Source organism: Bos indicus, chromosome 28 (genome assembly GCF_029378745.1).
Source record: "Bos indicus isolate NIAB-ARS_2022 breed Sahiwal x Tharparkar chromosome 28, NIAB-ARS_B.indTharparkar_mat_pri_1.0, whole genome shotgun sequence".
NCBI lineage: Eukaryota > Metazoa > Chordata > Mammalia > Artiodactyla > Bovidae > Bos > Bos indicus.
This window is the reverse complement of record NC_091787.1, coordinates 43,193,798-43,218,840: the sequence shown is the minus strand read 5'-3', so window position 1 is coordinate 43,218,840 and position 25,043 is coordinate 43,193,798. Positions and strand designations below refer to the sequence as shown.

The 25,043-nt window shown below is 48.9% G+C and overlaps 1 protein-coding gene across 3 annotated transcripts in view; it reads right to left on the bottom strand.

Moving 5' to 3' along the window:
* WDFY4 (WDFY family member 4) overlaps positions 1-25,043 on the bottom strand; it is a 248,632-nt gene that overhangs the window by 137,984 nt on the left and 85,605 nt on the right. For all 3 annotated transcript variants that reach the window (XM_070782345.1, XM_070782347.1, XM_070782348.1), the window contains exons 16-29: positions 24,534-24,771; positions 24,058-24,134; positions 22,791-23,012; positions 21,969-22,147; positions 19,319-19,550; positions 18,113-18,258; positions 16,978-17,089; positions 16,082-16,272; positions 11,725-11,877; positions 7,855-7,928; positions 5,159-5,320; positions 4,480-4,571; positions 2,369-2,468; positions 132-337 (exon numbers count right to left, since the gene is read on the bottom strand). In XM_070782345.1, the coding sequence (XP_070638446.1) occupies positions 132-337; positions 2,369-2,468; positions 4,480-4,571; positions 5,159-5,320; positions 7,855-7,928; positions 11,725-11,877; positions 16,082-16,272; positions 16,978-17,089; positions 18,113-18,258; positions 19,319-19,550; positions 21,969-22,147; positions 22,791-23,012; positions 24,058-24,134; positions 24,534-24,771 (2,184 nt within the window). The remainder of the gene's footprint in view (positions 1-131; positions 338-2,368; positions 2,469-4,479; positions 4,572-5,158; positions 5,321-7,854; positions 7,929-11,724; positions 11,878-16,081; positions 16,273-16,977; positions 17,090-18,112; positions 18,259-19,318; positions 19,551-21,968; positions 22,148-22,790; positions 23,013-24,057; positions 24,135-24,533; positions 24,772-25,043) is intronic.

Sequence of the window (25,043 nt, the reverse complement as noted above, 5' to 3'; positions counted from 1 at the left end):
AGGAAGTCAGAGGTGGGGGAAGGGGTCAAGGTCAAGGTCACGCTACAGCAGGCAGTGTGAAGGCCCCTTAGTCCCGGCAGGCCCTCATCCCCAGGTGGCACCCTGTCTCCTGGAGAGCGCCGCACACTCACCCATCACGATGTCCATGCCCTCGGAGCTGCGTTCCACCCAGGAGCCTGCAGGCAGGCCGTCTTTAAATCGCCCTCGGAGGGAGGGGCTTGACAAAAAGTGCAGCAGCAGCTTCAAGCCCAGCACCACTGTGCTGGGGTGCATGTGGCCCTGCACGAAGAGCAGGAACCAGTCGGACCCCAGGTTCAGAAACATCTCTTCCTTTGTCCTGGTGGGAAGGGGGTCAATAAATGCTATAAATTATCTCTCAGCCCATAAGCAAACAACATGTCCAGAAAATACAAATAACATCCAGCTTCATCAGGCGCCCAGGAGAGGCAGGTTAAGGGTAACATCTGGACATCACTCAGCAAAGTATATATTACATTTTAAAAGATCGGTAATGTTGGCAAGGCTGCTGTGAAAGAGGTGAATTTGCCTATTAATGGCTGAAGCGTAAGTTGGCCAAAGCTTTTGAAAGCAACTGGAAACCATGTACCAAATGATAAAGCCCTGCTCACTACTATTCAAGCTTACACAGTGTCTGACCGGCCACTCACTAATGACATCAATGTAGTCGCATAAAACACATCATTGTTACTTAATTCCCTTTTAAAATACACTGTTCAGAATTAGTCTTAATGGAATAGCACATTATTTATGCATCTTTATTGGTTTAGACAAAAAAAAAAATGTTTAACTGTCACTTTCAATAATGAACTTTTAAACGATGTGTCTAGAGAACACAGACTTGCTAGAGGGAAATGGAGGACAGAGAGACGGGAGCCGATGCTCAGGGGCAATTGTTCAGCAAAACCTGAGGTTCCTGAGAGCCAGGAAAGGGTCCATCCTGGCTGGGCAGCAGTCTCAGCGCCAGTTGCCAGATTAGGTGAGGTGAGGGCATGGCCACTGAAACTAGGAGTCAAGAGATGGTCCTCTCTTTTAGCCATGACTTCATTTAGTAATTGGATGACTGGTGAGCTCTGATCATCTTCCCTCATTATGACGATGAAGAGGATGATGGAAGTGACTGTGGTGGTGGTGATGGTGAGAGTAGTTAGCTGTTAGAGTTTATACCATAGCCCAGGCACCATGCTCAGAGTTATCCACCTATTAATTTCTATCTATGGCAGCTATTTCTATCTATCTATTTTATTTTCACAAAGATGAGTAGAAGAGAGACATAGAGGGCTTAGGTCACCTCCCTAAGGTCCCTGAGGGCAGAGCTGGGATTTGAACCCAGGAGGTGAAGTTGTCAGAGCCCAAGTGCTTAAGCACTACATTACATTCCTTTTCAAAAAGGTGAAAAGGTAGAGACTAGCTCATCTCCCTGGGTCAGGAAGATCCTCCAGAGGAGGGCATGGCAACCTGCTCCAGTATTCTTGCCTGGAGAATCCCATGGACAGAGCAGCCTGGCAGGCTGCAGTCCATTGGGTCGCACAGAGTCCGACACGACTGAAGCGACTCCACACGCATGCAGCTCACCTCCAAGGCATCTTCCAGTTCTGCCATGCACTGATTCTAGAAATCTAGAGACCGTTAAAGCACTTTGTACAAGGCTGATTTACTGAGGGGTAACTCCCCACCTCGATGCCTCCCTGTCCAAACCACACACACACTAAAAGGTCAGCTTAGTGAGAGTAGGGTCTGGACTGACCTTTTCAGCGTGGCGTTCTCAGAAGGAGGAACAGTGTCTGGCACACAGTAGGTACTCAACAAATAGCTATTGAATCAGTGACCCCAGAGCCGAGATAAAGCAGGTGGTCCAACAGAGTTAATGGAATTTTATGACTGCATGTTGTTTTGAAAGTTAACTGAAGGCAGATACTTCTTTTTCCAACTTGGAAAAATAACTGAAAGACTAACAGTAAGTAGCAGAAGAATTTGGCAAGCCTTTTCCATGATAGATGCTATTTAGGCTAACCATTTCTCCATTCCATTGTCTGCCAAGTACAGGACATCAAAATCAGTGATTATCACAACTGCCAAGACAATAACAATTACACTTCAGCGATGGTGACAGGAAGAGTTTATTGTAATGAAACCAAATCTGCTTTGAGTTACTCATGCCCATTTAACATTTGCATCAGAATGTCTTAGGGCAAGGTCTGCTTTATTGGGTGGAGAGAATATAATTTTCTTTCTGACTAGTGCAGAAAACCAACTCAGAGATGCTAAACTTTTCATTAAGTAAAGGTCTTAATACTGCACCCTGTATGAAGCAGCCTTGTGGCAAATCACTCTTTCTGGAACTACTTACTCAGAGGACAGATGAAGTTGGGAAGAAGATATTACGCTGAGCAGCATCTCCAGCAACTGGTTTCTGAGCCAGATTGTCTTTCCAGATGTTTGGCTTCCAGCTACAAAAAATAAAATAAAATGGAGATTTGAGAGAAAACGGATGTAAAGAGACATAATATTTGCTGCAGTAGGCAATCATATTCACCAAATGCTTAGTTCTCCCAGGAGTTGAGACATGCATGGGACTTGAAATTTTGGCTTTCAATTCTAGATTTCCATTTAATGCTTTAAAAGAATTTCTGGAAATGTTTCTAAAGTTTCCTTTAATTAGAGATGTTTTTGATGCTCCCCATAGCCTGCCCCCCACCCCAAAAAAATCCTAAAAATGATAGGGTCAAATTTTTCTTCCAGTAGGAAGAGTTTTAACATTTTCATGGACTGTAACATTTCCTGAGCACCTACTATGTGCTGGGCATTATGCAAGGCAGTGGGAGCAGAGTGGTGAAGATTATTGTGCTCAATCTGGGTCCCTGCCCTAGTCCAGGGCTTTTGCACGTCTATGCTGCACTAAAAAACAGAGTTTGCAGCAAGATTACTTCTGAAGCATTACTATGACCTTGAAGGACATGTAAATACTGTCTTTGTAGATATTTAGCGAGACGAAAGTTTTAGAATGGAGTCCCCACGAGAAGGAGGGCTGACTGCACAGTATGCTGCTGCTGCTGCTAAGTCGCTTCAGTCATGTCCGACTCTGCGACCCCATGGACGGCAGCCCACTAGGCTCCTCTGTCCCTGGGATTCTCCAGGCAAGAACACTGGAGTGGGTTGCCATTTCCTTCTCCAATGCATGAAAGTGAAAAGTGAAAGTGAAGTCGCTCAGTCGTGCCCAATTCTTAGCGACCCCATGGACTGCAGCCTACCAGGCTCCTCCGTCCATGGGATTTTCCAGGCAAGAGTACTGGAGTGGGGTGCCGTTGCCTTCTCCGGACTGCACAGTATACTGTTAGCTGATTATCCATTCATGTAGCCCCTTGGTCGGCCAGTTAGTTTACCACCAATTTAGGGCACACAGCATGCTGTAGAAATATAACTGATGAGGCAGCTTGGAGAAATGGAGTCAGAGTACCCTCTATCTGGATTCTGGCCCCTTCTCTCTTTAAGGTCATAGTCTCTGAGTCTCTGTTTTCTCATCTACAAAATGGGAATAGCAATTCCTACTTCTCAGGCTTGATCTAAGGATAAGAGAGAATTTATCTGGATTGAGTGACATTAGCCAAGAGAATCTTTAGTGATAAGAGTGTTCTCTCTCTGCCCTGTCTGATGCAGTAACCACTAGCTCCACATGGTTATTCAGCACTTGGAACACGGCTAGTGTGACTGAGGAACTGAACTTTTAGCCGCATTTCATTTCAATAAATTTAATTTAAATGGCTACACGTGGTTAGAGGCTCCCATCTTGGACAGAGGAGGCCCGGGACAAAGCAGTCAGTAATGGTCCCCTTCGCGTCTGCCCCTAGCAGAGGGAGTTCAGAACCTGATGCCGCTGCTGTTCTGAATCTGGTTGAGGAGAGAGAGACTCAAAGAAACAAATCACAAGCCTTTGCATGAGAGTAAGCACAAGGACTCTAGCAGCCTAGAGAAGGTGACCTAGTCTGGCCTGTGGGACTGGGAATGGCTGGCCTGGTGGGGTGAGGTGGGGTGGGGTGGGGCAGGGGAGTGACCCTGCAGAGGGACCCGCAGGGCCGAGCGCGGTGGACGGCAGACCCTCACACGTTAGAATGTGTCAGCACTGCAGAGCGCTGAAGCCGGGGCTCGCCAAGGGAGTGAGGCAGAGACTGGGGCGTGAAGGCGCCCTCCTGTGATATACGGGGAGCTGTTATCCCGCAGGACTTGGAAGCCATTCCAGGTTGTGAAGGAAGAACACATGATTTGTTTTTATTTGTGGCTCTAATCATATAGCTGTGACCTCGGAAGATGGCACCCGGGAACAGCAACTCGGTTTTCTGTGGGCACCCCCCCTCCCTTCCTGCAGCCTAGCACTCAAACTGGGCCCACGGCATGTGCCTGTCAGGGCTGCTGTGGGTGTCGCCCTGCTGCCATCAGACTGGCACCTGGGAAAGGTCTTCTCACCGGGCAGGGAAGGGTCCGGGGCTCTGTCCACACAGATCTGCTTCTCGTTCAACGACGAAGGCTTGAGGGTGTACACCACAAACAGAGCGATTCTGAGGCAGAAAGAGAGGGACACACTCAGCTGTGGGCTTGGCCCGTGTCTCCTGAGCACCCATGAAGGTTTTCTACACAGAATCACCCAAATGCGGCTTCAAGGGAGGACTTGAGGGGGAATCGTGTTACTCTGTGATCAGTGTGATCTTTCCAGAGACTTCTCCAATCTGTCAGGATTCATCAGAGAAGCTGACTCTGGCTCTGCCAGGTCAATACGACAGACATGGCTGAGGACACAACAGCTGAAATGTCCCATCTGCTGGGAAGTCTGCAGGAGGCCGGCGTGTTGGGTCACTGGCTGGTGAGGATGGCCGGGCGCATGGAAATTCTGGGGTTCTTGGGAGGTGTGTCTGAGCACCAGGGAGCAGTGAACCCACAACCCTGCTGAGGAGTCCAGGGGACCCTCCCCTTTTTTCAAGCCATGAACAGAGAAAATGTTTCTAGGAGGTTCCAGGGAAATAGAACCTGCTGCTGCATTGAAGGGCAGTGCTGCTGAGCTGAGTGTGGTAAGGAGAGAGCTGGGGTCTAGTTCCCTCATGAAGCAGCCCTGATGCTCCGCCCTCTCCCCGGGGAGCTGGCACGATACCTAAGCAGGTCCTGGAGGCTGAAGTGGCCCCGAAGCTGACAGCCCAGGATGGCAATGACGGTGCGCATCTTGGAGGGCGTGAGGCCTGGCTCGTTGAAGAGGAAGACGAGCTTGGGAATAAGCTGTGCCTGGTGAGCGACTTCAGCGTTCCGGGGTCCTTCCCTGGTGAGCCCAGGAGAGAGGCAGTGAAAGCTTTTACTGGAATGAACCAAATTTGCTGTGTTTCTGCTAAAAAGGTTCCACAGTCTGGGTTTGCTCCATGGCCCTCTGGCTCTCATGCTCTCCTGGCAACTCGTCAAAATGCTGCCAGACACCCATCGAATATGTGTCTGCCCAGTGCCCCAGTCGCTTGGGGGTGAGCCTCCCATGCCCTTCCACCCCCACCGGAAACTGCCTTCAAAACAACCACCAGTTATTGACTTTTAAATTCCAAGCCTCAGGGAAAACTAATGCTGGTCTCAAAAAACTCCGAACAAAGAGAGCAGACTGGAGCACAACCACGGAGCACTTCCCAACAGCCGGCACCGGGCCTCAGCCAGCCCCTCAGCCTGCGTGTCTTCCTGCTCGCCCCAAACCACAAAGTGGATGAACGTGCCTCCAAGAGTCAAAGGGGAGAGAGACAGGATTCAAGTCTCCGCACCCCCTCCTCAGGATAATCGCAAACACAATTTCCTGTAAATTCTACTCCCTCAAAGAAAACAGCTCCCAGGGTGAGTGTCCGTCTCTTAGAAAACAACAGGTACAGAAAGACAGTGGAAAGGGGGAAAGAAAAGAAACTGGAGGCGAAAGAATGTGGATGGATTGCTCCTTCTTGAGCTGTCTTCACTACTGCTGTGTTGAACTCTGCCAAGCCCCATACCCCTGATACACAGAAGAGGTAGAACCAGCCAAGTCTGTGTGTGGCTTGCACTCGTGGGTTCAATGGGAAGACGTGCATTCAGCACCTGTAAGTACCCAATGTCCTTTGTGCTCTCATCACAGCACTGAGCAGCCTGCTTTCTGCATTCCTTCTCCACAGGGCTGTGTCTTGTCCTTCCCTGAACCTCCAGCACTACGAAGTGGTATGGAATGGAGTGGGTTATAATAGTCAATCATGAGTGGATGAATGAAAGGGTGGTTGCAAACACCTTCAAACACTAAGGTGCTAATGATCACTAGAACAGCTGATCTGTAAGGAATCAGATGGAGGTGGATGTGAACAGCCCGCTGTATAAGGAAGGAGGTGGGTTGATTGACTGGCTTCCCTGCCTCCCTTCTCCCTTATTCTGATCACAGTCCCTGGTTTTCTTTGGGACTTACCTCTTTCTAACTCTCCTCCACCTGCTCCAGAGGGCAAGAGATGCTCCTGGCCTGGTCACATGACCTAAGATGGCCCGTGAGACTCTATCCCTACTGCTAGGAGTATTGAGTGAAAAAGAAGCCCTGTCTGCTGACTGTGCAGAGCCGCGGACACTCTATGAAGTTGCCCAGCCAGAACGAAGCCAGCATGGAAGAAAGCACAGACAAGACTGGGGTAGATCTCAGATAAAGTAATGTAAGCATCATCCAGACACCATGTGAAGATCTGACTCTGTCAACTGTATGAGCCAATAAATGTCCCCTTTCTCTGCTTTCCTTTTCACCCTCTATTTCTTCCTTTTTAATTTGGTTTGAGTTCTATTTCTGCCATTTGCTATCAAAAGAGCCTTGACTAATTCAAAAAGTAACAATGTGATGGCATTTGGAGAGAGGCCTTTGAGAGATGCTTGGGTTATGAGGGTGAAGCCTTCATGAATGGAATTAGTGCCCTTATAAAAGAGACCTTGGAGGGCTCCCTTACCCCTCTGCCACTGAGCTGGTAGTGAGAAGATGGCAAACCATGAACCACGAAGCAGGTCCCCACCAGACACTGGATCTGCCAGAGCCTGATCTTAGATTTCCAGCCTCCAAAACTGTGAGAGATAGACTTCTGTGGCCTGTCAGTCCCCTAGGCTATGGCTTCCATTGGAAGCAAAGCTATGACCAACCTAGATGCATATTAAAAAGCAGAGACATTACTTTGCCAACAAAGGTCCGTCTAGTCAAGGCTACGGTTTTTCCAGTAGTCATGTATGGATGTGAGAGCTGGACCACAAAGAAAGCTGAATACTGAAGAATTGATGCTTTTGAATTATGGTATTGGAGAAGACTCTTGAGAGTCCCTTGGACTGCAAGATCAAACCAGTCCATCCTAAAGGAGACCAGTTCTGAATATTCATTGGAAGGACTGATGCTGAAGCTGAAGCTCCAGTACTTTGGCCACCTGATGCAAAGAGCTGACTCATTTGAAAAGACCCTGATGCTGGGAAAGATTGAAGGCAGGAGGAGAAGGGGAGGACAGAGGATGAGATGGTTGGGTGGCATCACCGACTCGATGTACATGAGTTTGAGCAAGCTCCAGGAGTTGGTGATGGATAGGAAAGCCTGGCGTGCTGCAGTCCATGGGGTCACAAAGAGTCAGACATGACTGAGTAACTGAACTGAACTGAACTAGCCTATGGTATTTTTTGTTACAGCGGCTGAATAGACTAAGACAGACATGCTGCCCCCTGAGACCTCATGCTCTGGGAACAGGAGAAGTTCATAGTTACTGAGCAACTGGCTGTCCTGTCCTCCTAGTTTCTATTCCTGGCATGAAACTTTAGCTGTAACCCCCAGGCTGCCAAAGCCCAGCCTACCTTGTTGACTGAAGGATTTCCACTAGATGGGAAAAGAGAGAGAGCTCCAAATTGTCGGCAGCATTCATCCAGAGCTGGAAGACAGAACACAATGAAATCAAGTGTGTGAAGGGAAGGGTTGCCAGGCAGTGTGAACTGGTGAGGTGCTGGGTGTGGTCTTCTTTGGCTTGGAATCACTAACACAGCTTACCAGCTCCGGAATCATACCAGTTCTCCTGACCGCTAGAAGATATAGAGGGCACCACCGCCAGGAGAAAGTGCAAACACCGCTCCTGTCTTTCCCATCTCTGCTGCTGTCTGGAGCTTTGCTGTGGGTCCTGATTCAAACCAAGGACGCCTACAGTAACCATCTTCTATATGTGTCCCACCCTGGGCCTCACAGCCTGTGCATCGACACACCAAATGCATGTCATTCTCATTGGATCCTACTATACAAGGCAAATATCAGTGTTCCCAATTAAGAGAGGAGAAAATAGAGGGTAAGACAGACCTTTGAGAGACAGGTCCCTTATCACCAACAAGTCATTGAACTGGAACTAGGAGCTGAGTCTCACCTCTCAGGTTTTATACTGCAGCAACTATGCAAAGAGTCTCAAAAAAAAAAAAGGAGTCGCAAAGAGTCGGACACGACTGAGCGACTGAACTGAACTGAGCCATGCATTCGGCTTGTGCGTGCAATTTCTTCAGGTCCCCTATCTATAGAACCTGTAGCTCCTATGCAACAGAATTGTGAATGACACACACTTGTGAAATGCACTGAGATTCTGCGAGTGAAGTTTATCACTCGGATTATTTTCTTTATTGTAAACAAAATGCAGTTGCTCCCCTTTCTTCTGGGGCAAAGGTGAGAGCGTGCGTTCATTCTTATTTCTATTAATACTTTCTTTAGAGAGCTCTACTATTCTCATCTAAATGATGGCACTTCCTAAGTCCCAGAATCTAGAAAGTTCAGATGTGGGAGTTTAAGAGTACACTCTTATAGCAGCAAAAAGAGCTCACACACAAATGGTACCATTTGCTGGAGGCAAGAAGCGTCGCACAAAGTCCTAAAACCAAGTCATTATCTGCATTTAGTAGATAAGAACCGTGAGGCTCAGAGAGACTGAGCACCTTGTCTGGCGCCCACGGTTTCTAATTGGCAGAGACTGGCTTCAAAGCCTGGTCTGTCTGACCATGGAGCCCACTCTCTTTCCTTCTTGCTGTGTTCCCCCACAGGCATCTCCTGCAGACAGTGACTCAGAGAGTCAATAATCAACCTCACTTGAACCAAGCAAGCAGTCATGGCTCCATCCATTTACTTATGGGGGAAAGTGGAACAACCTCAGTGGCTCTAAGTTTATTATGAAGGCAGAGTCTGTCCCTCTCCAGTCCCCAAGGCTCAGCATCATACATGCCACTTAGTGACCTCTTAATAAGGATCCACTCCCTTTTTTAAAAGAATGAATACAAAGTAAACCAAAATAAGACAAGTGGATTACTCTTAAGCCAAAAACAGCCTGTCATATTTCCAGCCCCCGAAAGCACACTCACTGCCAGCTACACACAGAGGTAGGGCAGCTGTCACTTGAGAGAGTTGGTGTCGATAAATGTGGCTCCTGGGAAGGTAGAGGTAACCAGACACAGCACCCCAACATTCTCAAGAGGATGCCAAGAGCTTTGCATACTTGAATTCACACACATTCACTCATGAAGGCAGTCCCTGAATAAATGATACATCAGGCTCCGTGTTGGGAACTGGGGGAGCTGAGAAAGTAACACAGATATCCTGTGTTCTGCTCCAGAGCTTTAGAAAAATAACAGATTGTCCCAGCACACTTGAGGCCACCCAGCTCTTTTAGAAATTATGTAATACCAACTGTCTGAATTTTGGAAAACATGCATAACTGAATCTTTTGGTTGTTATTCTGTGTCACAGAACCCCTGTACTAAAGACTGTATTAAGATGTCTGTATTAAATTAGTTTGAATTTCAAATGAATAATGTGTCAAATTCTGCTCTCTCCCCACCCCTAGGACGACCTCAGTCTCAGAAAGGGGTGGCCTTTTCTGAGGCCACAGGCCTAAGGCGTGCATGACTTCAACTTCCTGTCCCTTTCGGCTTCTCAGTGCCCTGCCCCTCCCTGCCACAAACCAGTCATCAGGGATCTGCCCCTTCCATTGTAACCTGCTCTCTGCTCCCCAAACCTTCCCTCCCCATGAAGGACTTGTCCCATCAACAGCTGATTCCTACACTGGCACTTTAGATGCCCCTTCCCACTGCTCAAGTCTCCTACGTTCTGAAACACTCTTTTTCTCTTCCTCAAAAACCCACTGACTGTCTCCTTCCAGCCTCCTCCCCGCTCCTCACCTCACTTCCAACTCCACCATTTACTCTTCCCTGGGCCTGTCCGTGACCTCCAAACACAACAGACACATCCCTGCCCTGACTTCACTTGATGTACCCAGCTCTGGGGAAATCCTTCTTCTTTTAAAAATCCTCTCCTCTCAATCTTTTAAAAATGTTATGTCATTTCATTGGTTTATTGTGGATTTTTTAAGCATCTTTTCTGCTTGCTTTTATTAGTTGCCTATTTTCTTAACCCCAGTGTGAAAAGCACCAGCTCAGCTGAGGGGCTGGTTTATTCAGGGAGGGGACGGGTGGTGCCCATGGTGGTTCCAGGAGCAGGCAGTGGGGGCCCGGTGGGTTCCTGTGTGGGTAATTCCTGGGCTGGGCTGGTGGCAATGATATAGAGGAGCCAAGATGCCTGAGCACGGCCATGGCATTTTAGAAGGGGCAGCAGTGTGGTCAAGGCATGCTGACTTGTTTGCCAGGGTGGTGAGGCTATTTTGCATACCCGCTTCCTGCTGTGCACTGGGAGCCCATATCCCAGGTCTAGTTGGCTTCCCCAACAATCCTTGCATCAATCTCCAGATCCAGGAGGAGAAGGGGATGACAAAAGATGAGATGTTTGGATGGCATCACTGACTCAATGGACATGAGTTTGAGCAAGCTCCAGGAGATGGTGAAGGACAGGGAAGCCTCAAGTGTTACAGTCCATGGGGTTGCAAAGAGTCACCTCTACCTGCAGTAACATCGCTGCAGGTGCCCCAAGCCACCTGCTCTCAAATGCCTGTGGTTGTTCTCATCCCTACATGTGAACAAATGGCATCCACCCCACCAGGAACATTCCCCCACTGAACATGTTCTGCCAAACTCAGCCCCAGAGCCCTGATTCACAAGCTGAGCTGACTGTCCCCTCTTCACACTCCCCAGAGGCCCTTTCCCCACTCACTGGCATCCAGCACATTGTAGCATCAGCTACATCCTATCCCGGGCCCAGATGGCTGTGTGTGGGAGCTGTGTCCTGGTTATCACCATGCCTCCAGAACACACCAGAGTGTGACCATCACTCAATAAATGATGCTTTGTGAAGGGATCTACCCAAAGGTCTGCCCGATGCTCCTCACTCAGCCTCCTGTGTGCCGTACGGCTCTCTCACTCCTTCCTTTACAGGAGCATTTCTAAACAGCAAAGCGTCATCCACAGGAATTGGTATGCTTTAATACCCTCTTATGTACGGAAGCCTACAGTTTTAAAATCTTTCCCCAGATAGTAGCGGATTTGACTCCCGCACCAGCCTGTGAGGGAGAGACGATGGTCTCCCTTTCACACAGGAGAAGACTCAAACTCAGAGAAGTCAAGGGACTTGTCTGAGGCCACACAGCCTATTGGTGGTAGAAGTTAATTATAAAGCAGGGCCTCTGAGCTCCACAGCCTCTGTGGTTTTCTCTCTCACTACCACCTTGAGCATGGAGGAAGCAGATCCGCTGGGTTTAGATGAGGCTCCAGGTTTTCTGTAACTTTAGGGCTAGCGACCAACCTCCAGTTTACCTCGAAATTGCAGAGGATGTGCTGAAAGACACCAACGTTGGTGATTACGGAGGGTCCAAAGCCCAGTTCTGCAGTGCCAGTGATAGACAGGATCAGCTGAAAAATGCGATGGTTCAGAAAAGAGGTCTTTTTCCTCAGGAGAAATGCCATTATCTGCAAAGATTAAAGCACAAAGCGATTTCCTAGTGAATGCGTCATCAGGACTCTCTCCCCCTCGCCTACCTGCTCCTGCCATGAGCGCGTCATCAGGACTCTCTCTCCCTCGCCTACTTGCTCCTGCCAGTACCCTTTGTCCGCCCAGTCTGGAAACTCTCTGCTCTCTGGGACGACCTCCTCCACCGCCTTTCTCTCAGAAGGAAAGCAGACGCCAGCCTCTGCAGCTGCTTCCCCGCAGTGTCCACTTTTCTGTGCTCATGTGGCGTCACCTCTCACTGTGAGCCCCGGCCCCTTCCTGAATTTTCCACATTTCCGGGACGCCACTCTCTGCCGGTTTCCTTCCACCTTTCTGTGCTTTTCTCGTTTTCCTTTACGGGGTCCTACATTCATAACCACCACACAGCTGCTGCTGTATCACTAGGCAGCCACCATCTGCCCACAAACCCAGTTCCGTCAGCTCCACTCCAGGCTGCTGCCACCAGATGTGCCATTCTGCTGTGCCAGGCCCCGGAAACTGGCAACACGCAGGCATCCAGTCCAGTGTCCAGGCACGGGAACCCCAGTGGCCCACACTCATCTCACAGACTGACTAGGTGGATCTAACCTAGCCTCCTGTCTCTGTTGACCTCAGTAGCACGAAAGTCAGGCTGCCCTACCATCCACTTGTATCTGGGTCCTCACCCACTTCATTGAGATTCTCAGCTCAGCTCATTCACAGCTCAATTCCCCACTCCTGGATCTAAGAGTCCACCCTTCTCCCCGTCCTCTCAGACACTCTCCAGTGGGTCATCCGGAAGTCTTATTCGTTGTTATGGGCTGGCTGTTTGTTCTTCCCAAACTCCATATGATGAAACCCTAGTCCCCAGTGTGATGGTATTTGGAGGCAGGTCTTTTAGGAAATAATTAGCATTGGATGAAGGCATGAGGGTGGAGCCCTCACAGATGGGATTCAGTTCAGTTCAGTCTCTCAGTCGTGTCCAACTCTTTGTGACCCCATGATTCACAGCACGCCAGGCTTCCCTGTCCATCACAAACTCCCGGAGTTCACTCAGACTCACGTCCATCGAGTCAGTGATGGCATCCAGCCATCTCATCCTCTGTCGTCCCCTTCTCCTCCTGCCCCCAATCCCTCCCAGCAACAGAGTCTTTTCCAATGAGTCAACTCTTAGCATGAGGTGGCCAAAGTACTGGAGTTTCAACTTTAGCATCATTCCCTCCAAAGAAATCCCAGGGCTGATCTCCTTCAGAATGGACTGGGTGGATCTCCTTGCGGTCCAAGGGACTCTCAACAGTCTTCTCCAACACCACAGTTCAAAAGCATCAATTCTTCGGCGCTCAGCCTCCTTCACAGTCCAACTCTCACATCCATACATGACCACAGGAAAAACCATAGCCTTGACTAGACGGACCTTTGTTGGCAAAGTAATGTCTCTGCTTTTGAATATGCTATCTAGGTTGGTCATAACTTTCCTTCCAGGGAGTAAGTGTCTTTTAATTTCATGGCTGCAGTCACCATCTGCAGTGATTTTGGAGCCCAGAAAAATAAAGTCTGACAGTGTTTCCACTGTTTCCCCATCTATTTGCCATGAAGTGATGGGACCAGATGCCATGATCTTCATTTTCTGAATGTTGAGCTTTAAGCCAATTTTTCACTCTCCACTTTCACTTTCATCAAGAGGCTTTTTAGTTCCTCTTCACTTTCTGCCATAAGCTGGTGTCATCTGCATATCTGAGGTTATTGATATTTCTCCCGGAAATCTTGATTCCAGCTTGTGTTTCTTCCAGTCCAGTGTTTCTCATGATGTACTCTGCATATAAGTTAAATAAACAGGGTGACAATATACAGCCTTGATGTACTCCTTTTCCTATTTGGAACCAGTCTGTTGTTCCATGTCCAATTCTAACTGTTGCTTCCTGACCTGCATACAGATTTCTCAAGAGGCAGATCAGGTGATCTGGTATTCCTATCTCTTTTAGAATTTTCCACAGTTTATTGTGATCCACACAGTCAAAGGCTTTGGCATAGTCAATAAAGCAGAAATAGATGTTTTTCTGGAACTCTCTTGCTTTTTCCATGATCCAGCAGATGTTGGCAATTTGATCTCTGGTTCCTCTGCCTTTTCTAAAACCAGCTTGAACATCAGGAAGTTCACAGATGGGATTAGTGCTCTCAAAAGAGTCACAGGAGAGCATTCTTCCTCTCTCTACTCTGCCACGTGAGGATACAATGAGAAGTTGGCCATCTGCAATCCAGGAGGGTTCTCACTCAACCTGACCATGCTGGCACTCTGATTGTGGACTTACCTGCCTCCAGAACTATGAGAAAATTAATTTCTGTTGCTAATAAACCACCCAGTCTATGGTATTCTGTTATAGCGGCCCAAACTGAGACAATTTAGATCAGCAAATAGTTTCTTTTCATACTATCCTGTCGCTTCTTTGGCAGATCTGACCATTCCCCACCCCACCCCACCAGGACACAATTAGAATGGCTGAAAGCTGCATGAGAAAAACCACTCAAGTTGACTGATCTCACTTTACATTAATAGTGTCAGATGTCAAATTGGTATCCAATCTGGCCTGGCAATGCAATTCTGCTTTTTTATAAGCTAGCTTTCCCCATCCCACAGATGATGATCTCAACTCTCCTCCTCTCTCCACAACTTCCCACCACCACCACCCAACCCAGTACACAGCTGAGAGTTTAGAACCCAGACGCGAGCACGCTCACCTCCTCACCACCAGATCCACAAATGCCCGCACTGCATTCCTTCCTGCCACGAGCCGGGTTCCACTCGCCTGCCCTCTGGAACCCACCCCCCGCCTGCTCCGTGGGGTAACTCCTCTGTCCGAGCTTCACCCCTATTTCTCCTTCCTGTCACTTTGTTCCTGATAAACACGGCAACAAGTACACAGTGTTCGTGTTCATCTGTTCAGTCATGTCGGACTCTGCGATCCCACGGACTGTAGCCCACCAGGCTCTTCTGTCCACGGGATTTTTCAGACAAGAATACTGGAGCAGGTTGCCATTTCCTCAGGCAGGGGACCTTCCTGATCCAGGGATAGAACCTGAGTTTCCCACATCTTCTGCATTGCTGGCGGATCCTCTACTGCTGAGCCACCAGGAACAAGTCCACACACATCATGCCCAGTGAGCGTGCGCACTAGGGAAAAGCAGGAAAAGGTGCTGGAAGCGGATGAGGTGGGGGAGGGGGAGGCCGGAGACATGCGGTCCGGCTGTGGCCACAGTCCTTGACGTGACACCAGGTGGCTTTCTTCCAGACCCTGACTCAGGTTCCAAAGAGACAAGGAGGCTCTTTCCTGCCCACACTGGGCCCAGAAGGAACCCGCAGCTGTTGTGCCCCAGTGACTTTGTCTAGACTTTGACCCTAGTCGCTGCCCTCCACGATTCCTTTCTTGGCTGCCTCTCAGCCAGGCAGGGCACTCCTGGAGGAGAGTGTCCACGTCTCATCTGACATTATGAACAGTAAATAGCCATATAATCAGGGTGCACATACACACAGCAATTACTCTGAGCAGCCATGCTTCGAAGAGCTCAGCATATACTAACTCTGTGATCACGATCCTGCACGATGGGGCTGCTATTATTCCTATCTTACACGGAAGAGAGCTGAGACACAAAGGTTAAGAACTAAAGTTGGCCAACAGTTCTAGGGCGTTTCATCTGCGCCAGACATAATCCTAAGCCCTTCGCCTGTATTAAATCATCTAGTCCTCACTGCAACCTCGTGATACAGGAGACACAATAGATTGTACTGTACAGATGTGGAAACCAAGAGAGAGAGGATAAGTAACTCAGGAAAAGTTAAATAGAAAGCTAGAAAGAGGCTCAACTCCAACCTAGCACTCTGGTTCCAAGGTCTGGGCTCTTAGCTGTCATACTAGATGCAAACTAGGGGGATCGCAGATGATTCTTGAATTCATCAATGAAAGATGTTGGCAGCCACAGACAGGTGAGCATCTCCATCCTGATCAGAGCTCCTCTCTGGCTGGTTGTCACCTGGCCCTCTGCTCTGGTGATGCTGAGAGGCCAAGGAACTTTCAGTTTGCTTTCTCCAAAAGTCATACTGATAGGAATGTCTACTTGGGCCAGCAAGGCTCCACCCTGTTCCTCAGGGATGACAGCTTCTTGCTGGGTGGTGGGCGGCATTTGCAGACTCGGGTGGGAGGGTGGACTTACCTGGTACCCACAGATGTGCTGCATCAGGCGGTCACACATGACGTTGCTGGTCAGAACCAAGTGCAGGACTTTCACAGCCGCGTACATGCTGTGGTCGTCCGTTGCTAAGGAGATGAGGCCCAGGAGGATGGCAGGCCCGCCAATGAAGTCCAGGCTGCTGGCAGCAGGGCTGGAGTGGAACACTCTTACCCCTGTGTGGGACCAAGACATTCCTGAGCACACCACAGCTCCATTCCAGTGGAAACTCCTCTGGCAGCATGCAAGAGCTGTCAGGGACATCACCCACTTACAGCTGTGGGGCCTGTGCACAGGACAAGCTGGGAGGAAGACTCGGGGCTTTAGAAGTTTTTGGTCACTGAGAGATCCTGTGCTGAGTCCTCTCGGGGTCATAGAAGGCTGAAACAGCCCAGGGGGTTTCAGACCTCCACCCTCTGTCTTAGTCCAGACTGCCAGATGAGCCAGCCGTCCTGTGAGCTGGCTGCTCTGACAGCCTCTGGCTCTTTTCCGGGCTCTAGATCTGCAGCACTCGCCCCTGGCACCAGCTCTCTGTTCTGCTCTTGTCTGATTGCAAGGCACAGTCGCCGGTTGTTTTTTTCACCCAAACCACCACCACAGTTGCCTCTGCTCAGAGGCCCCGCTATACTCACTAGATAGGCTCCGTTTTGCGTAGACGCCAGCTTGGTTAGTAGCAAGTTCACTAACAGTTGTCAGATGCAGCAAAGTGATCTGATCTCTGCAGGGAAGCTGATGCTCTGGTGGGGGTTAACTCTCAACTCTTACTCTCACCACCTGAGCTTCTCAGCCCACTCAGTCTTGCCTACCACCCCAGAATTCCAGGCTGCACAGGTGATGCCAGCCACGTGCTCTTCTTCCCAAATAGCAGGAAAAGTTCATACCTAATTGGCCCACAGCAACAGCTCCAATGGTTCGAAGAGAACCCGAGAGGTGACCAGCACAGTTTCTTAGCAAGAACACAGGCACGACACTGTCACGGGATGAAATGTTCATCTAGAGAAATTGGCAACAGTTAGTCCTAAGCAACTTTCCTGGAGAGGAGGCGGTCTTGTTCAGGAGCTCCTAGAGGGCAGGCATCCTGAGGCCTGGCACTCCGTTAGTGTAAGCCATTGAATAAACAGTAACTGAACCAACATCAGAGGGACTGAAGCCAAAATTCAGGTTCTGTCCTGCCTCCCAGTCTTTGGCTTAATCAGAAGGGAGAACCTTTCATTATACAATTGTGCCACCAACGTCCCACATGGTCACTAATTAAACAAACGCTCACAGCGAGGAGCTGATGAGAGTAGGGAGGCCCTGAGGACACTTGGAGGCATAACAGTGTTGAGACGCCCAGGGCTGCCTTCTTCCTAGTCTAGGGTCATCCATCTCCGCAGGTCTTGGCATCACTGGTCTTCAAGGGCCAGAAGACGGGACCCTGGCCTCTTCTAGCAGAAGACTCTGTGCTGGTAAGGCATAGTGTTAGTGCTCAACAGGACTTAACCCCTGGTCTCACCTCCTCAGGAAAGGGAGGGGACCCTCTGTCTGTGAGGGTGGTGAGAATATAAGCAAATGAGCCCAAATTCATCAACAGTAAGCAAAAGAGCGCTTTATGCAGGGGATTAGGAAATAGGAAATCTAATGGCCTCTTTACCTAACTAACTTGTCTGCTTTCTGCTTTGCAAATTTTTGCTTAAACACAATGGCTCAAAGGCTACCTTACCATCTTAGGGGTTAGTAGCACCCAGGAAAAGGAAGTTTAATTGTGTTCCCCATGTCACAAATGTTGTTTAAATATTCCATTTGTTCTCGCTCTACTGAAGAGAATGAAGAGTACCTACTTTCTTCTCTGAAAGAAGAGATTTGGTCTTGAGGAGTGTGAATGGGCAGGAGTCATAGAATATTTTCACAAATGAAGTGTGTCTGTCAACACACACACACAAATGTGAATTGGTGTTCATTTAGTCACTGAAAGCTGCAGCAAGCCATGAGATCTTTATTCCAAAAAGGAGCAGCAAGAGACGTTAGAAGGTGTACCTCTTTGGCAATCAGGCGGCTGTCCACCTCATTGTACGTGCTTCTAATGTCTGCAACGCTGGTAACGGAGGAGCTGGCTATGTGAAGGCCGAAGGAAACCTTTTCCTCTGCAACCAGGGGCGTTGCTTCCACACCAGGATCCTCTCCTACAACAACACATCTTCAGTTATTTCTACTCTCACTTTACTGAGTAGGAAATTAACCCTCAGAAGAGTGAGCATCTACTGCCACATGGCAAAGTCATTGCTGAGCAACGTTCGTAGCTATTATATGCTATTGCATTGTATGTCATATGTTATATGTTTTGTCCCCGCCTGTCATTTCTGACACACAGAAAACTGTAGAGAACTCTCACAATATTAACCTTACTATAAAATAGAAGCACTCCAGGTACGAAATTACTAAGTCTTGAGACATCTATTGTGAGTGTAACCTCACCCCCAAAACCAAAGTGCTGGGCTGAAAGCCCTGTGGTTTTCAGTGAGCTGCATATTTGGGGTAAACCCCTCCTCTGGTTTCAGCACACAGGTGCTCACTCAAGGAGAGCTATATGTGCTAGTGAGAAGCATGGCGTAAACGAAGAGTTGATGAAACTTGGGCTCTAGACCTGGCCTCCTCACATTGTTCTTGCCAGTGCTCATTGCTAGAGGAAATGAAGTTCAAAGAACACACGAGGCCTCAAGACAAAAATGCTCCACAGTGCTCAGTCACCCTTTACCATGCAAGAAGGCGTCAGTACACAGATTCATTTATTATTCTTCCCAGATGAGAGCTGACCCCCTCGACTTGGCAGAGCACAGAGAGCCATACTCCCTGCTTGAACAGCCAACAATCAATAATGAAAACGCGGATGTTTTGTCTGCCTGTTTAATAATTGAAGACAACAGTATACTTTAGTTAAAAAGCTTCTTCATTAAAAGGAATGTAACTTATTTATCTCATTCTCTTCCCTCTTTCTTTGCTGATGATATTACCTACCCACTTTTCTCTATTACGTACTCTGGAATTGAAACCTACAGGAGATTGTCATTTCCTTTTCTGTGACATTTTCTATTGGCTTGTAAATATATAATAATCCAATTACAGAGGACTTCCCTAATGACTGGCCTGTGATGAGTTTTTTCCTTATAAATAAGCTATAAATAACCAGATGTCTATTTAAAAATTAGAATGAGCAAAGTCATCATAAATCAAAACACCCCATACCTTGGACATGCACAGCCTGGAAGTTACCACAGTATCTTGGGCCAAGTTTGTTGATAACTTCCAGAGTTTCCATTGAGATGGCTTCTTCAAAGAAGTACGTGGGGCCCAGACGCCATATTAGTAATGACTTTTGTTTCCAAACTCGAGGGGTAGCAATATATCCATAAACATCCACAAACGAGGATGGATCCATCGAAAGGAATGGTCCTGGCAAGGCCTGAATGTACAACATCTGTTCAAACAAAAAGGTAGGGGAGAAGGGTAGATGGGATGTATTTAATCTCAGAATTAATCAAATAAATACATAAACCCAAAAATGATATACCTTATTCATCTCTCAAAGTAAAACCTTTATTCAGAAACATTACAAAGATAACTCTCAAAGCTGAGAAACACCGCATAAAGCAGTTTATAAAAAAAATTCTGTGTGTATGCACTCTCAGTTGTGTCCAACTCTTTTATGACCCCAAGGACTGTAGCCCACCAAGCTCCTCTGTCCACGGGATTTCCCAGGCAAGAATAGTGGAGTGGGTTGCTATTTCCTCCTCCAGGGGATCTTCCCAACCCAAGGATTGAACCTGAGTCTCCTGCGTCTCCTGCAATAGCAGACAGGTTCTTTATCACCAGCACCTCCTGGGAAGCCATGTGGGAGTAAAAACCTGACATTGTGCCTTTGGAAATAAGTGTGATAAAAAATATAAAGTGTCACTGAAAGGTTCATCTCTTTTTCCAGTCATTTCACAAAGAACTTTAAAGTCCAATGTTGGCACATTAATTAAGTTTTACATACTAAATATAGCTACAGACTAGAAAGGAAGAAATAAACTGTCCCTATTTGCAAATGGCACGTCCATGTAGAAATTTCTAAGGAATCCACAAAAAAACAAACTAATAAGTGAATTCATCAAAGTCACAGGATATATGATCAACACATAAAAATAAATTGCATTCTATAGACTAACAAAGAACATGCAGAAACTACAATTGCTCACAAGAAAAATAAATACTTTCTTGTTCTGCAAAATCCCATGTGAAAGAGGATGAAAGAAAGCTATAGATTAGGAAAAATTATTTATAAAATTACATATCCAGCAAAGGACCATTATCTAAAATATTTAGATAAAACTCTTAAAAGTCAATAGTAAAACAGTAAACAATCCAATTAGAAGTGAGTGAAACATATACACTGCTGCTGCTGCTAAGTCTCTTCAGTTGTGTCTGATTCTGTGCGACCCCATAGACAGCAGCCCACCAGGCTCCCCTGTCCCTGGGATTCTCCAGGCAAGAGCACTGGAGCGGGTTGCCATTTCCTTCTCCAATGCATCAAAGTGAAAAGTCAAAGTGAGGTCGCTCAGTTGTGTCCGACTCTTAGCAACCCCATGGACTGCAGCCTACCAGGCTCCTCCGTCCATGGGATTTTCCAGGCAGGAGTACTGGAGTGGGGTGCCACTGCCTTCTCCGAACATATACACAGACATCACTAAAGAGGATATACAAGTTGCAAATAAGGTTCTAACATTTGAGAACAGCTGTTTCATCTGCAGCCTAAGTCCATCTTTTTTCTTGCTCAACAGACCCCTGCATTTAGACACAGACCTTGTGTTTATCCCATTTGAATTTCACTTGCTGGAAAGTCATCTCTGTCAGTCTTGGCCCTTGGCCATTCTCCATGCCATATTTTGCATATTTTGACATATTCCCATGGCATCACATACCTTCCAACCTCCATGCTGACTCACTCCGGTTCAGCAGGCCCCTGAGGTTGGATGTTCATCTATGTGCCAATTCACTAAACGACACATCAGCCTTGTAACTATAAATTCAATACGATTCATCAAGTGTATGTTGCACGCTTTCTGTATGCCAGCCCTGTGCTAGGTGAAAGCAAGTTCCAGATATCAATAGGACAAGGCTCTTAGCCTCACAATACATGTTCTGCTTCACAGAATACAATCTATTCTATGAAACAAGACTGGATCCCAATATACTCTGTGAAAGAGGACCAAAACCAGCCCACTCTGTAATTAACTAAAGAGATTAAAAAAAAAAGACTTCGGGTGACCACGAATGTAACCACACTTTTCATCCTGGCTAACGTGAGTGACCACTGCTTTTCTCCAGTGACAGTTTAAGCCCTTTCCCTTTCCTTCTGCTTCCTGATTAAAAGCTTTGAACATATACAGATACCAAATTGTCTCTCGACAGCACCCCGTTCAGAACTGACTGACCTCCGCTTTTTTGAACCCTCCCCAAAATCACCTAAAGTGAGCCCAAATCCTGTCAGTTCCTCCCAACGCCTTATTACTCCATGGTAAGGAGGGAAAGAAGGCTCTTGCTACAGCAAGCTTCATAAATGTACCTCTTGTTTTGTACTATATGCATGCTCCTAGAAGTATTTGACTGGTGGGCATGGACAGTTCCTAACACCTAAAACAATACCTAACATACATTAGGTATTCAATAAATATTTAATGTGGGGAGGAAGAAAGGAAAGTGCGAGGTAAGAAGAATCGTTAACAATTGAAGTCAAAAGTTAACTTTACATTTTGGAAGACCTTTTTTTTTAACGCTCTTGATGATTCCTTCTGGTTACCTCTGTGACTAGGCGGCATGGCCCTGGGGCAAGCACAGCTTGGGGGAAACATCTCACCTTGGCTGAGCCAATGACCTGTCCATCCAGGTAGGTGAAGACTGTACAATTCCTTTTCATTTCCTTGGTGACGACCACAGCCAGGTGGTGCCACTGACCACAAGCCAGCAGCTGGCCACACCTGACCCGAAGCTGGCGTCCTGCAGAAGGCTCAGGGTCATCCTCGAGTTCCATGACATCTGGACGAGAACACAAGAACCAGACTCAGCTGCAGCGTCAGGGAGCATCAGCCCAGCCCCAGGGGCCCCAGTGCCAGCGGAGTGAGCGCCGAGCCTCCCAGAGAATCCTAACAGCAGCAGGAGCTTTCACTGCTGGAGCCCTTGCTTTGGGCCAGACACTGAGGCAGGCGCTATCACGATTCCCAGGTTACCATCCTGAGGCACAGCGAGGCAAGGAAGGCAACTTGCCTAAGGTTACATAGCTGGAGTTCAAACCCAGGAGTCAGGCTGCAGGGTCTACCCATCACTAGACTGCCTCCAGAGGGACACACATGGGCTGGCAAAGTCCCAGAAGGGAAGGAGCTTAGGCGGCTGGACTGTGTGTGAAGGACACCAGGCCAAATCCTGGGCCTTCCAAAGTCCATGTCTCACTATGAAACAGGGCAGAAAAAACAGGCATGGCCATAACACCCTGGGCTTGGCCATCACAGTCCACTTTGGGGCACTGCAGGCAGGTGAGCTTGGAGATCCAGGCTGAGCTCTAGGCGGCAGAATCAGAATTAGCCACCTACCTAGACAGCTGAGGGCAGGCAGGCAGCCCAGGCTCTTGGGTCAAGAGCTGCTGACTCAGTCCCACATGCCCCAAGTGTGGGCGAAATCTTACCCAGGGGCTGAAACTCTTTCTCTTCTGTAGACACAACCAGGGAGAGGTCTTCTGGGCAGAGGCTGACAGAGAAGCAGACGAAGGGCTGCTCGGTCCTGGCCAGGTGGCGCACCAGGGTCAGGAAGCGCAGTGGGTGGCCCTCCGCGGCTGCGCTGTGCCTGCCGACCAGGAACCAGCAGGAGAAGCTCAGGCCCCCGGGCGGAGGGAAGGACCTGGCAGCACCTGGGGCCAGAACACAAGCACGCCTGAGGCTCCGTCCTGCTGTGCAAGCGTCTAGGCTCACTGTGGCTCTGACTCGCCCAGGGTGGCCCTGTGGTGTGCCAGTACTGGGCCCTGCCTGACCCACACCCAATTCACAGGGGCCCACGCAGCACGCTATTGTCTCCTTCCTTAATCATACTCGCAGGAATAAGTCCTGTTCCCTCCAGGACTTGAGCCTAGATCTTCAGAGCCTCTCTCCATTTCTGACCCACCTATTACGCTGCATTGCCAAGGGAGCAGAGAGGGAGCACGTGCCTGAGATCCATCACCACGTGGCCCGCTGGTCAGCTGGTCTAAAGCTGGCCTGTGTGCTATGTGGGGCAGAGGAAGCTGGACTAGCCAGGCCAAACCTTGCCTGGGGAGCGCTCACTTTGGGGATACCCAGGCTGGCAACACAGGTGGGGTCCACTGTCCTCACTGAATGGGCAGAATCAGGCTTGGAGCTCTGCGCTGATGAACTGTAAATGCCACAGCTCCTCAGCATCCACCCTCCCACAGAAGCCCAGACCCTGGCTCTCCTGACAGGGGGTGCCTGGTCTTCAGCTGAGAGCAGCTCTGTACAAAGCATGCCAAGGCCCAGCTGATCCACATGAGGCAAGGGCAGGCTTGCTCCTGAGTGGCCATCGGCACAGAGCTCACACTCCTCTCTAGAGTCATCAGGTGGGGCGAGGTGTTCATGTTGGCCTCTGTCAGTCATGGACAAAGGGCATCAAACCCAGGCTCAGCTTCCGAGTCAGCCGTCAAGCCCATCAGTGTCCACTGAACCCCAATATGTGCAGAGCTGTGGGATGGGCCCTTGGGATGCACAGTGAATAGGACACCCCTGGCTCAAGACAGAAATGACCAAAGGGAAGGATGAGTCCTCTACAGACATGTGGGACCAAGAGGAAGACTCATGCTTTCTGGAAATGCCAAAAGGAAATCTGAAATCGAGACTCCCCAAGGACTTACTCCCAGGTCAGGGGGAGGGGACCTCAGCAAGCTAAACCCCCAGGGAAACACATACCTGTCCCAATCCCTCCAGAGACTGAGTACTCGGTGCTGGTTCCCATCACCGTAGCCAGAGTCGGAACAAACAAACAGCTGGAATAGGAAAGTGTCTCAGATCATTGAACCACAAGCCAACCTCTGATGTGACATCTGCCCCTCTGCCCGGCTTCAGGGGCCACACTCCCTCCTAGATCATGGGGCCCCCAGGACACAAAGTGATGGATGCTGGCACCATGGCCCTAAGAAAGGAATTTGGTTGGAGGCTGGAGGGGAGGGCAGCCTAGAATGCAGACAATCAGGAGAAGGAGGCAGTCCTGGCCTTAGATGGCTAGGGATGCTGCCCTTGAAGATGGGGTGTCTGTGACCCAGATATTTTCCACAGCTGACTGTGAGACCTGATAGAAACTACAGTTTTGTAATCAATATTATAATTCACCCAAGGCACTGGGAAATTAGTGAAGTGTATTTCAAGTGTATGAAAGCCAGTCATACCCGTAACCTTCCACGGACATGTCGAATTCCACGAAGGATGGAGCCAGGGCCGCCCTCTGAGGCTGCAGGTTGCGGGGGGAGGTCATGGAGATGAGGCTCAGTGCTGTCTGAAGGGTGGTGGTCGAGGTCTGGGACAGCCCCATGGGCTTGAGGGCCTGTGTGCTTGCTGGGTGAGGGCCGGCATCCCCGGGGGCCACTGCAGAACCCTCAGCAGGCACTGGCATCGCTGCCTGTGACCCTAGAGCCGCAAGCAGAAGAGCTGTGTCTTTGCTCAAAGCACTTCCACTCCTCTTCTGCCACAGTCCCCAAGGAGGGCTCTGCAGAGTACCAGGCATTCCCAGCCCCAAGGGTGGCCTCCTGGGCCCTCCCACTCACCCTCTTGCCTGGGACCTCTGCTGATGCTGATAACACTGAATCAAAGGTGACAACCTGCTCCTCCTGGAAACTTCTCCCTTTAATTCTATCATTGCTGCCACTCCTTTCTGCTGCTGTCGTTGGCTTGCCCCGTGA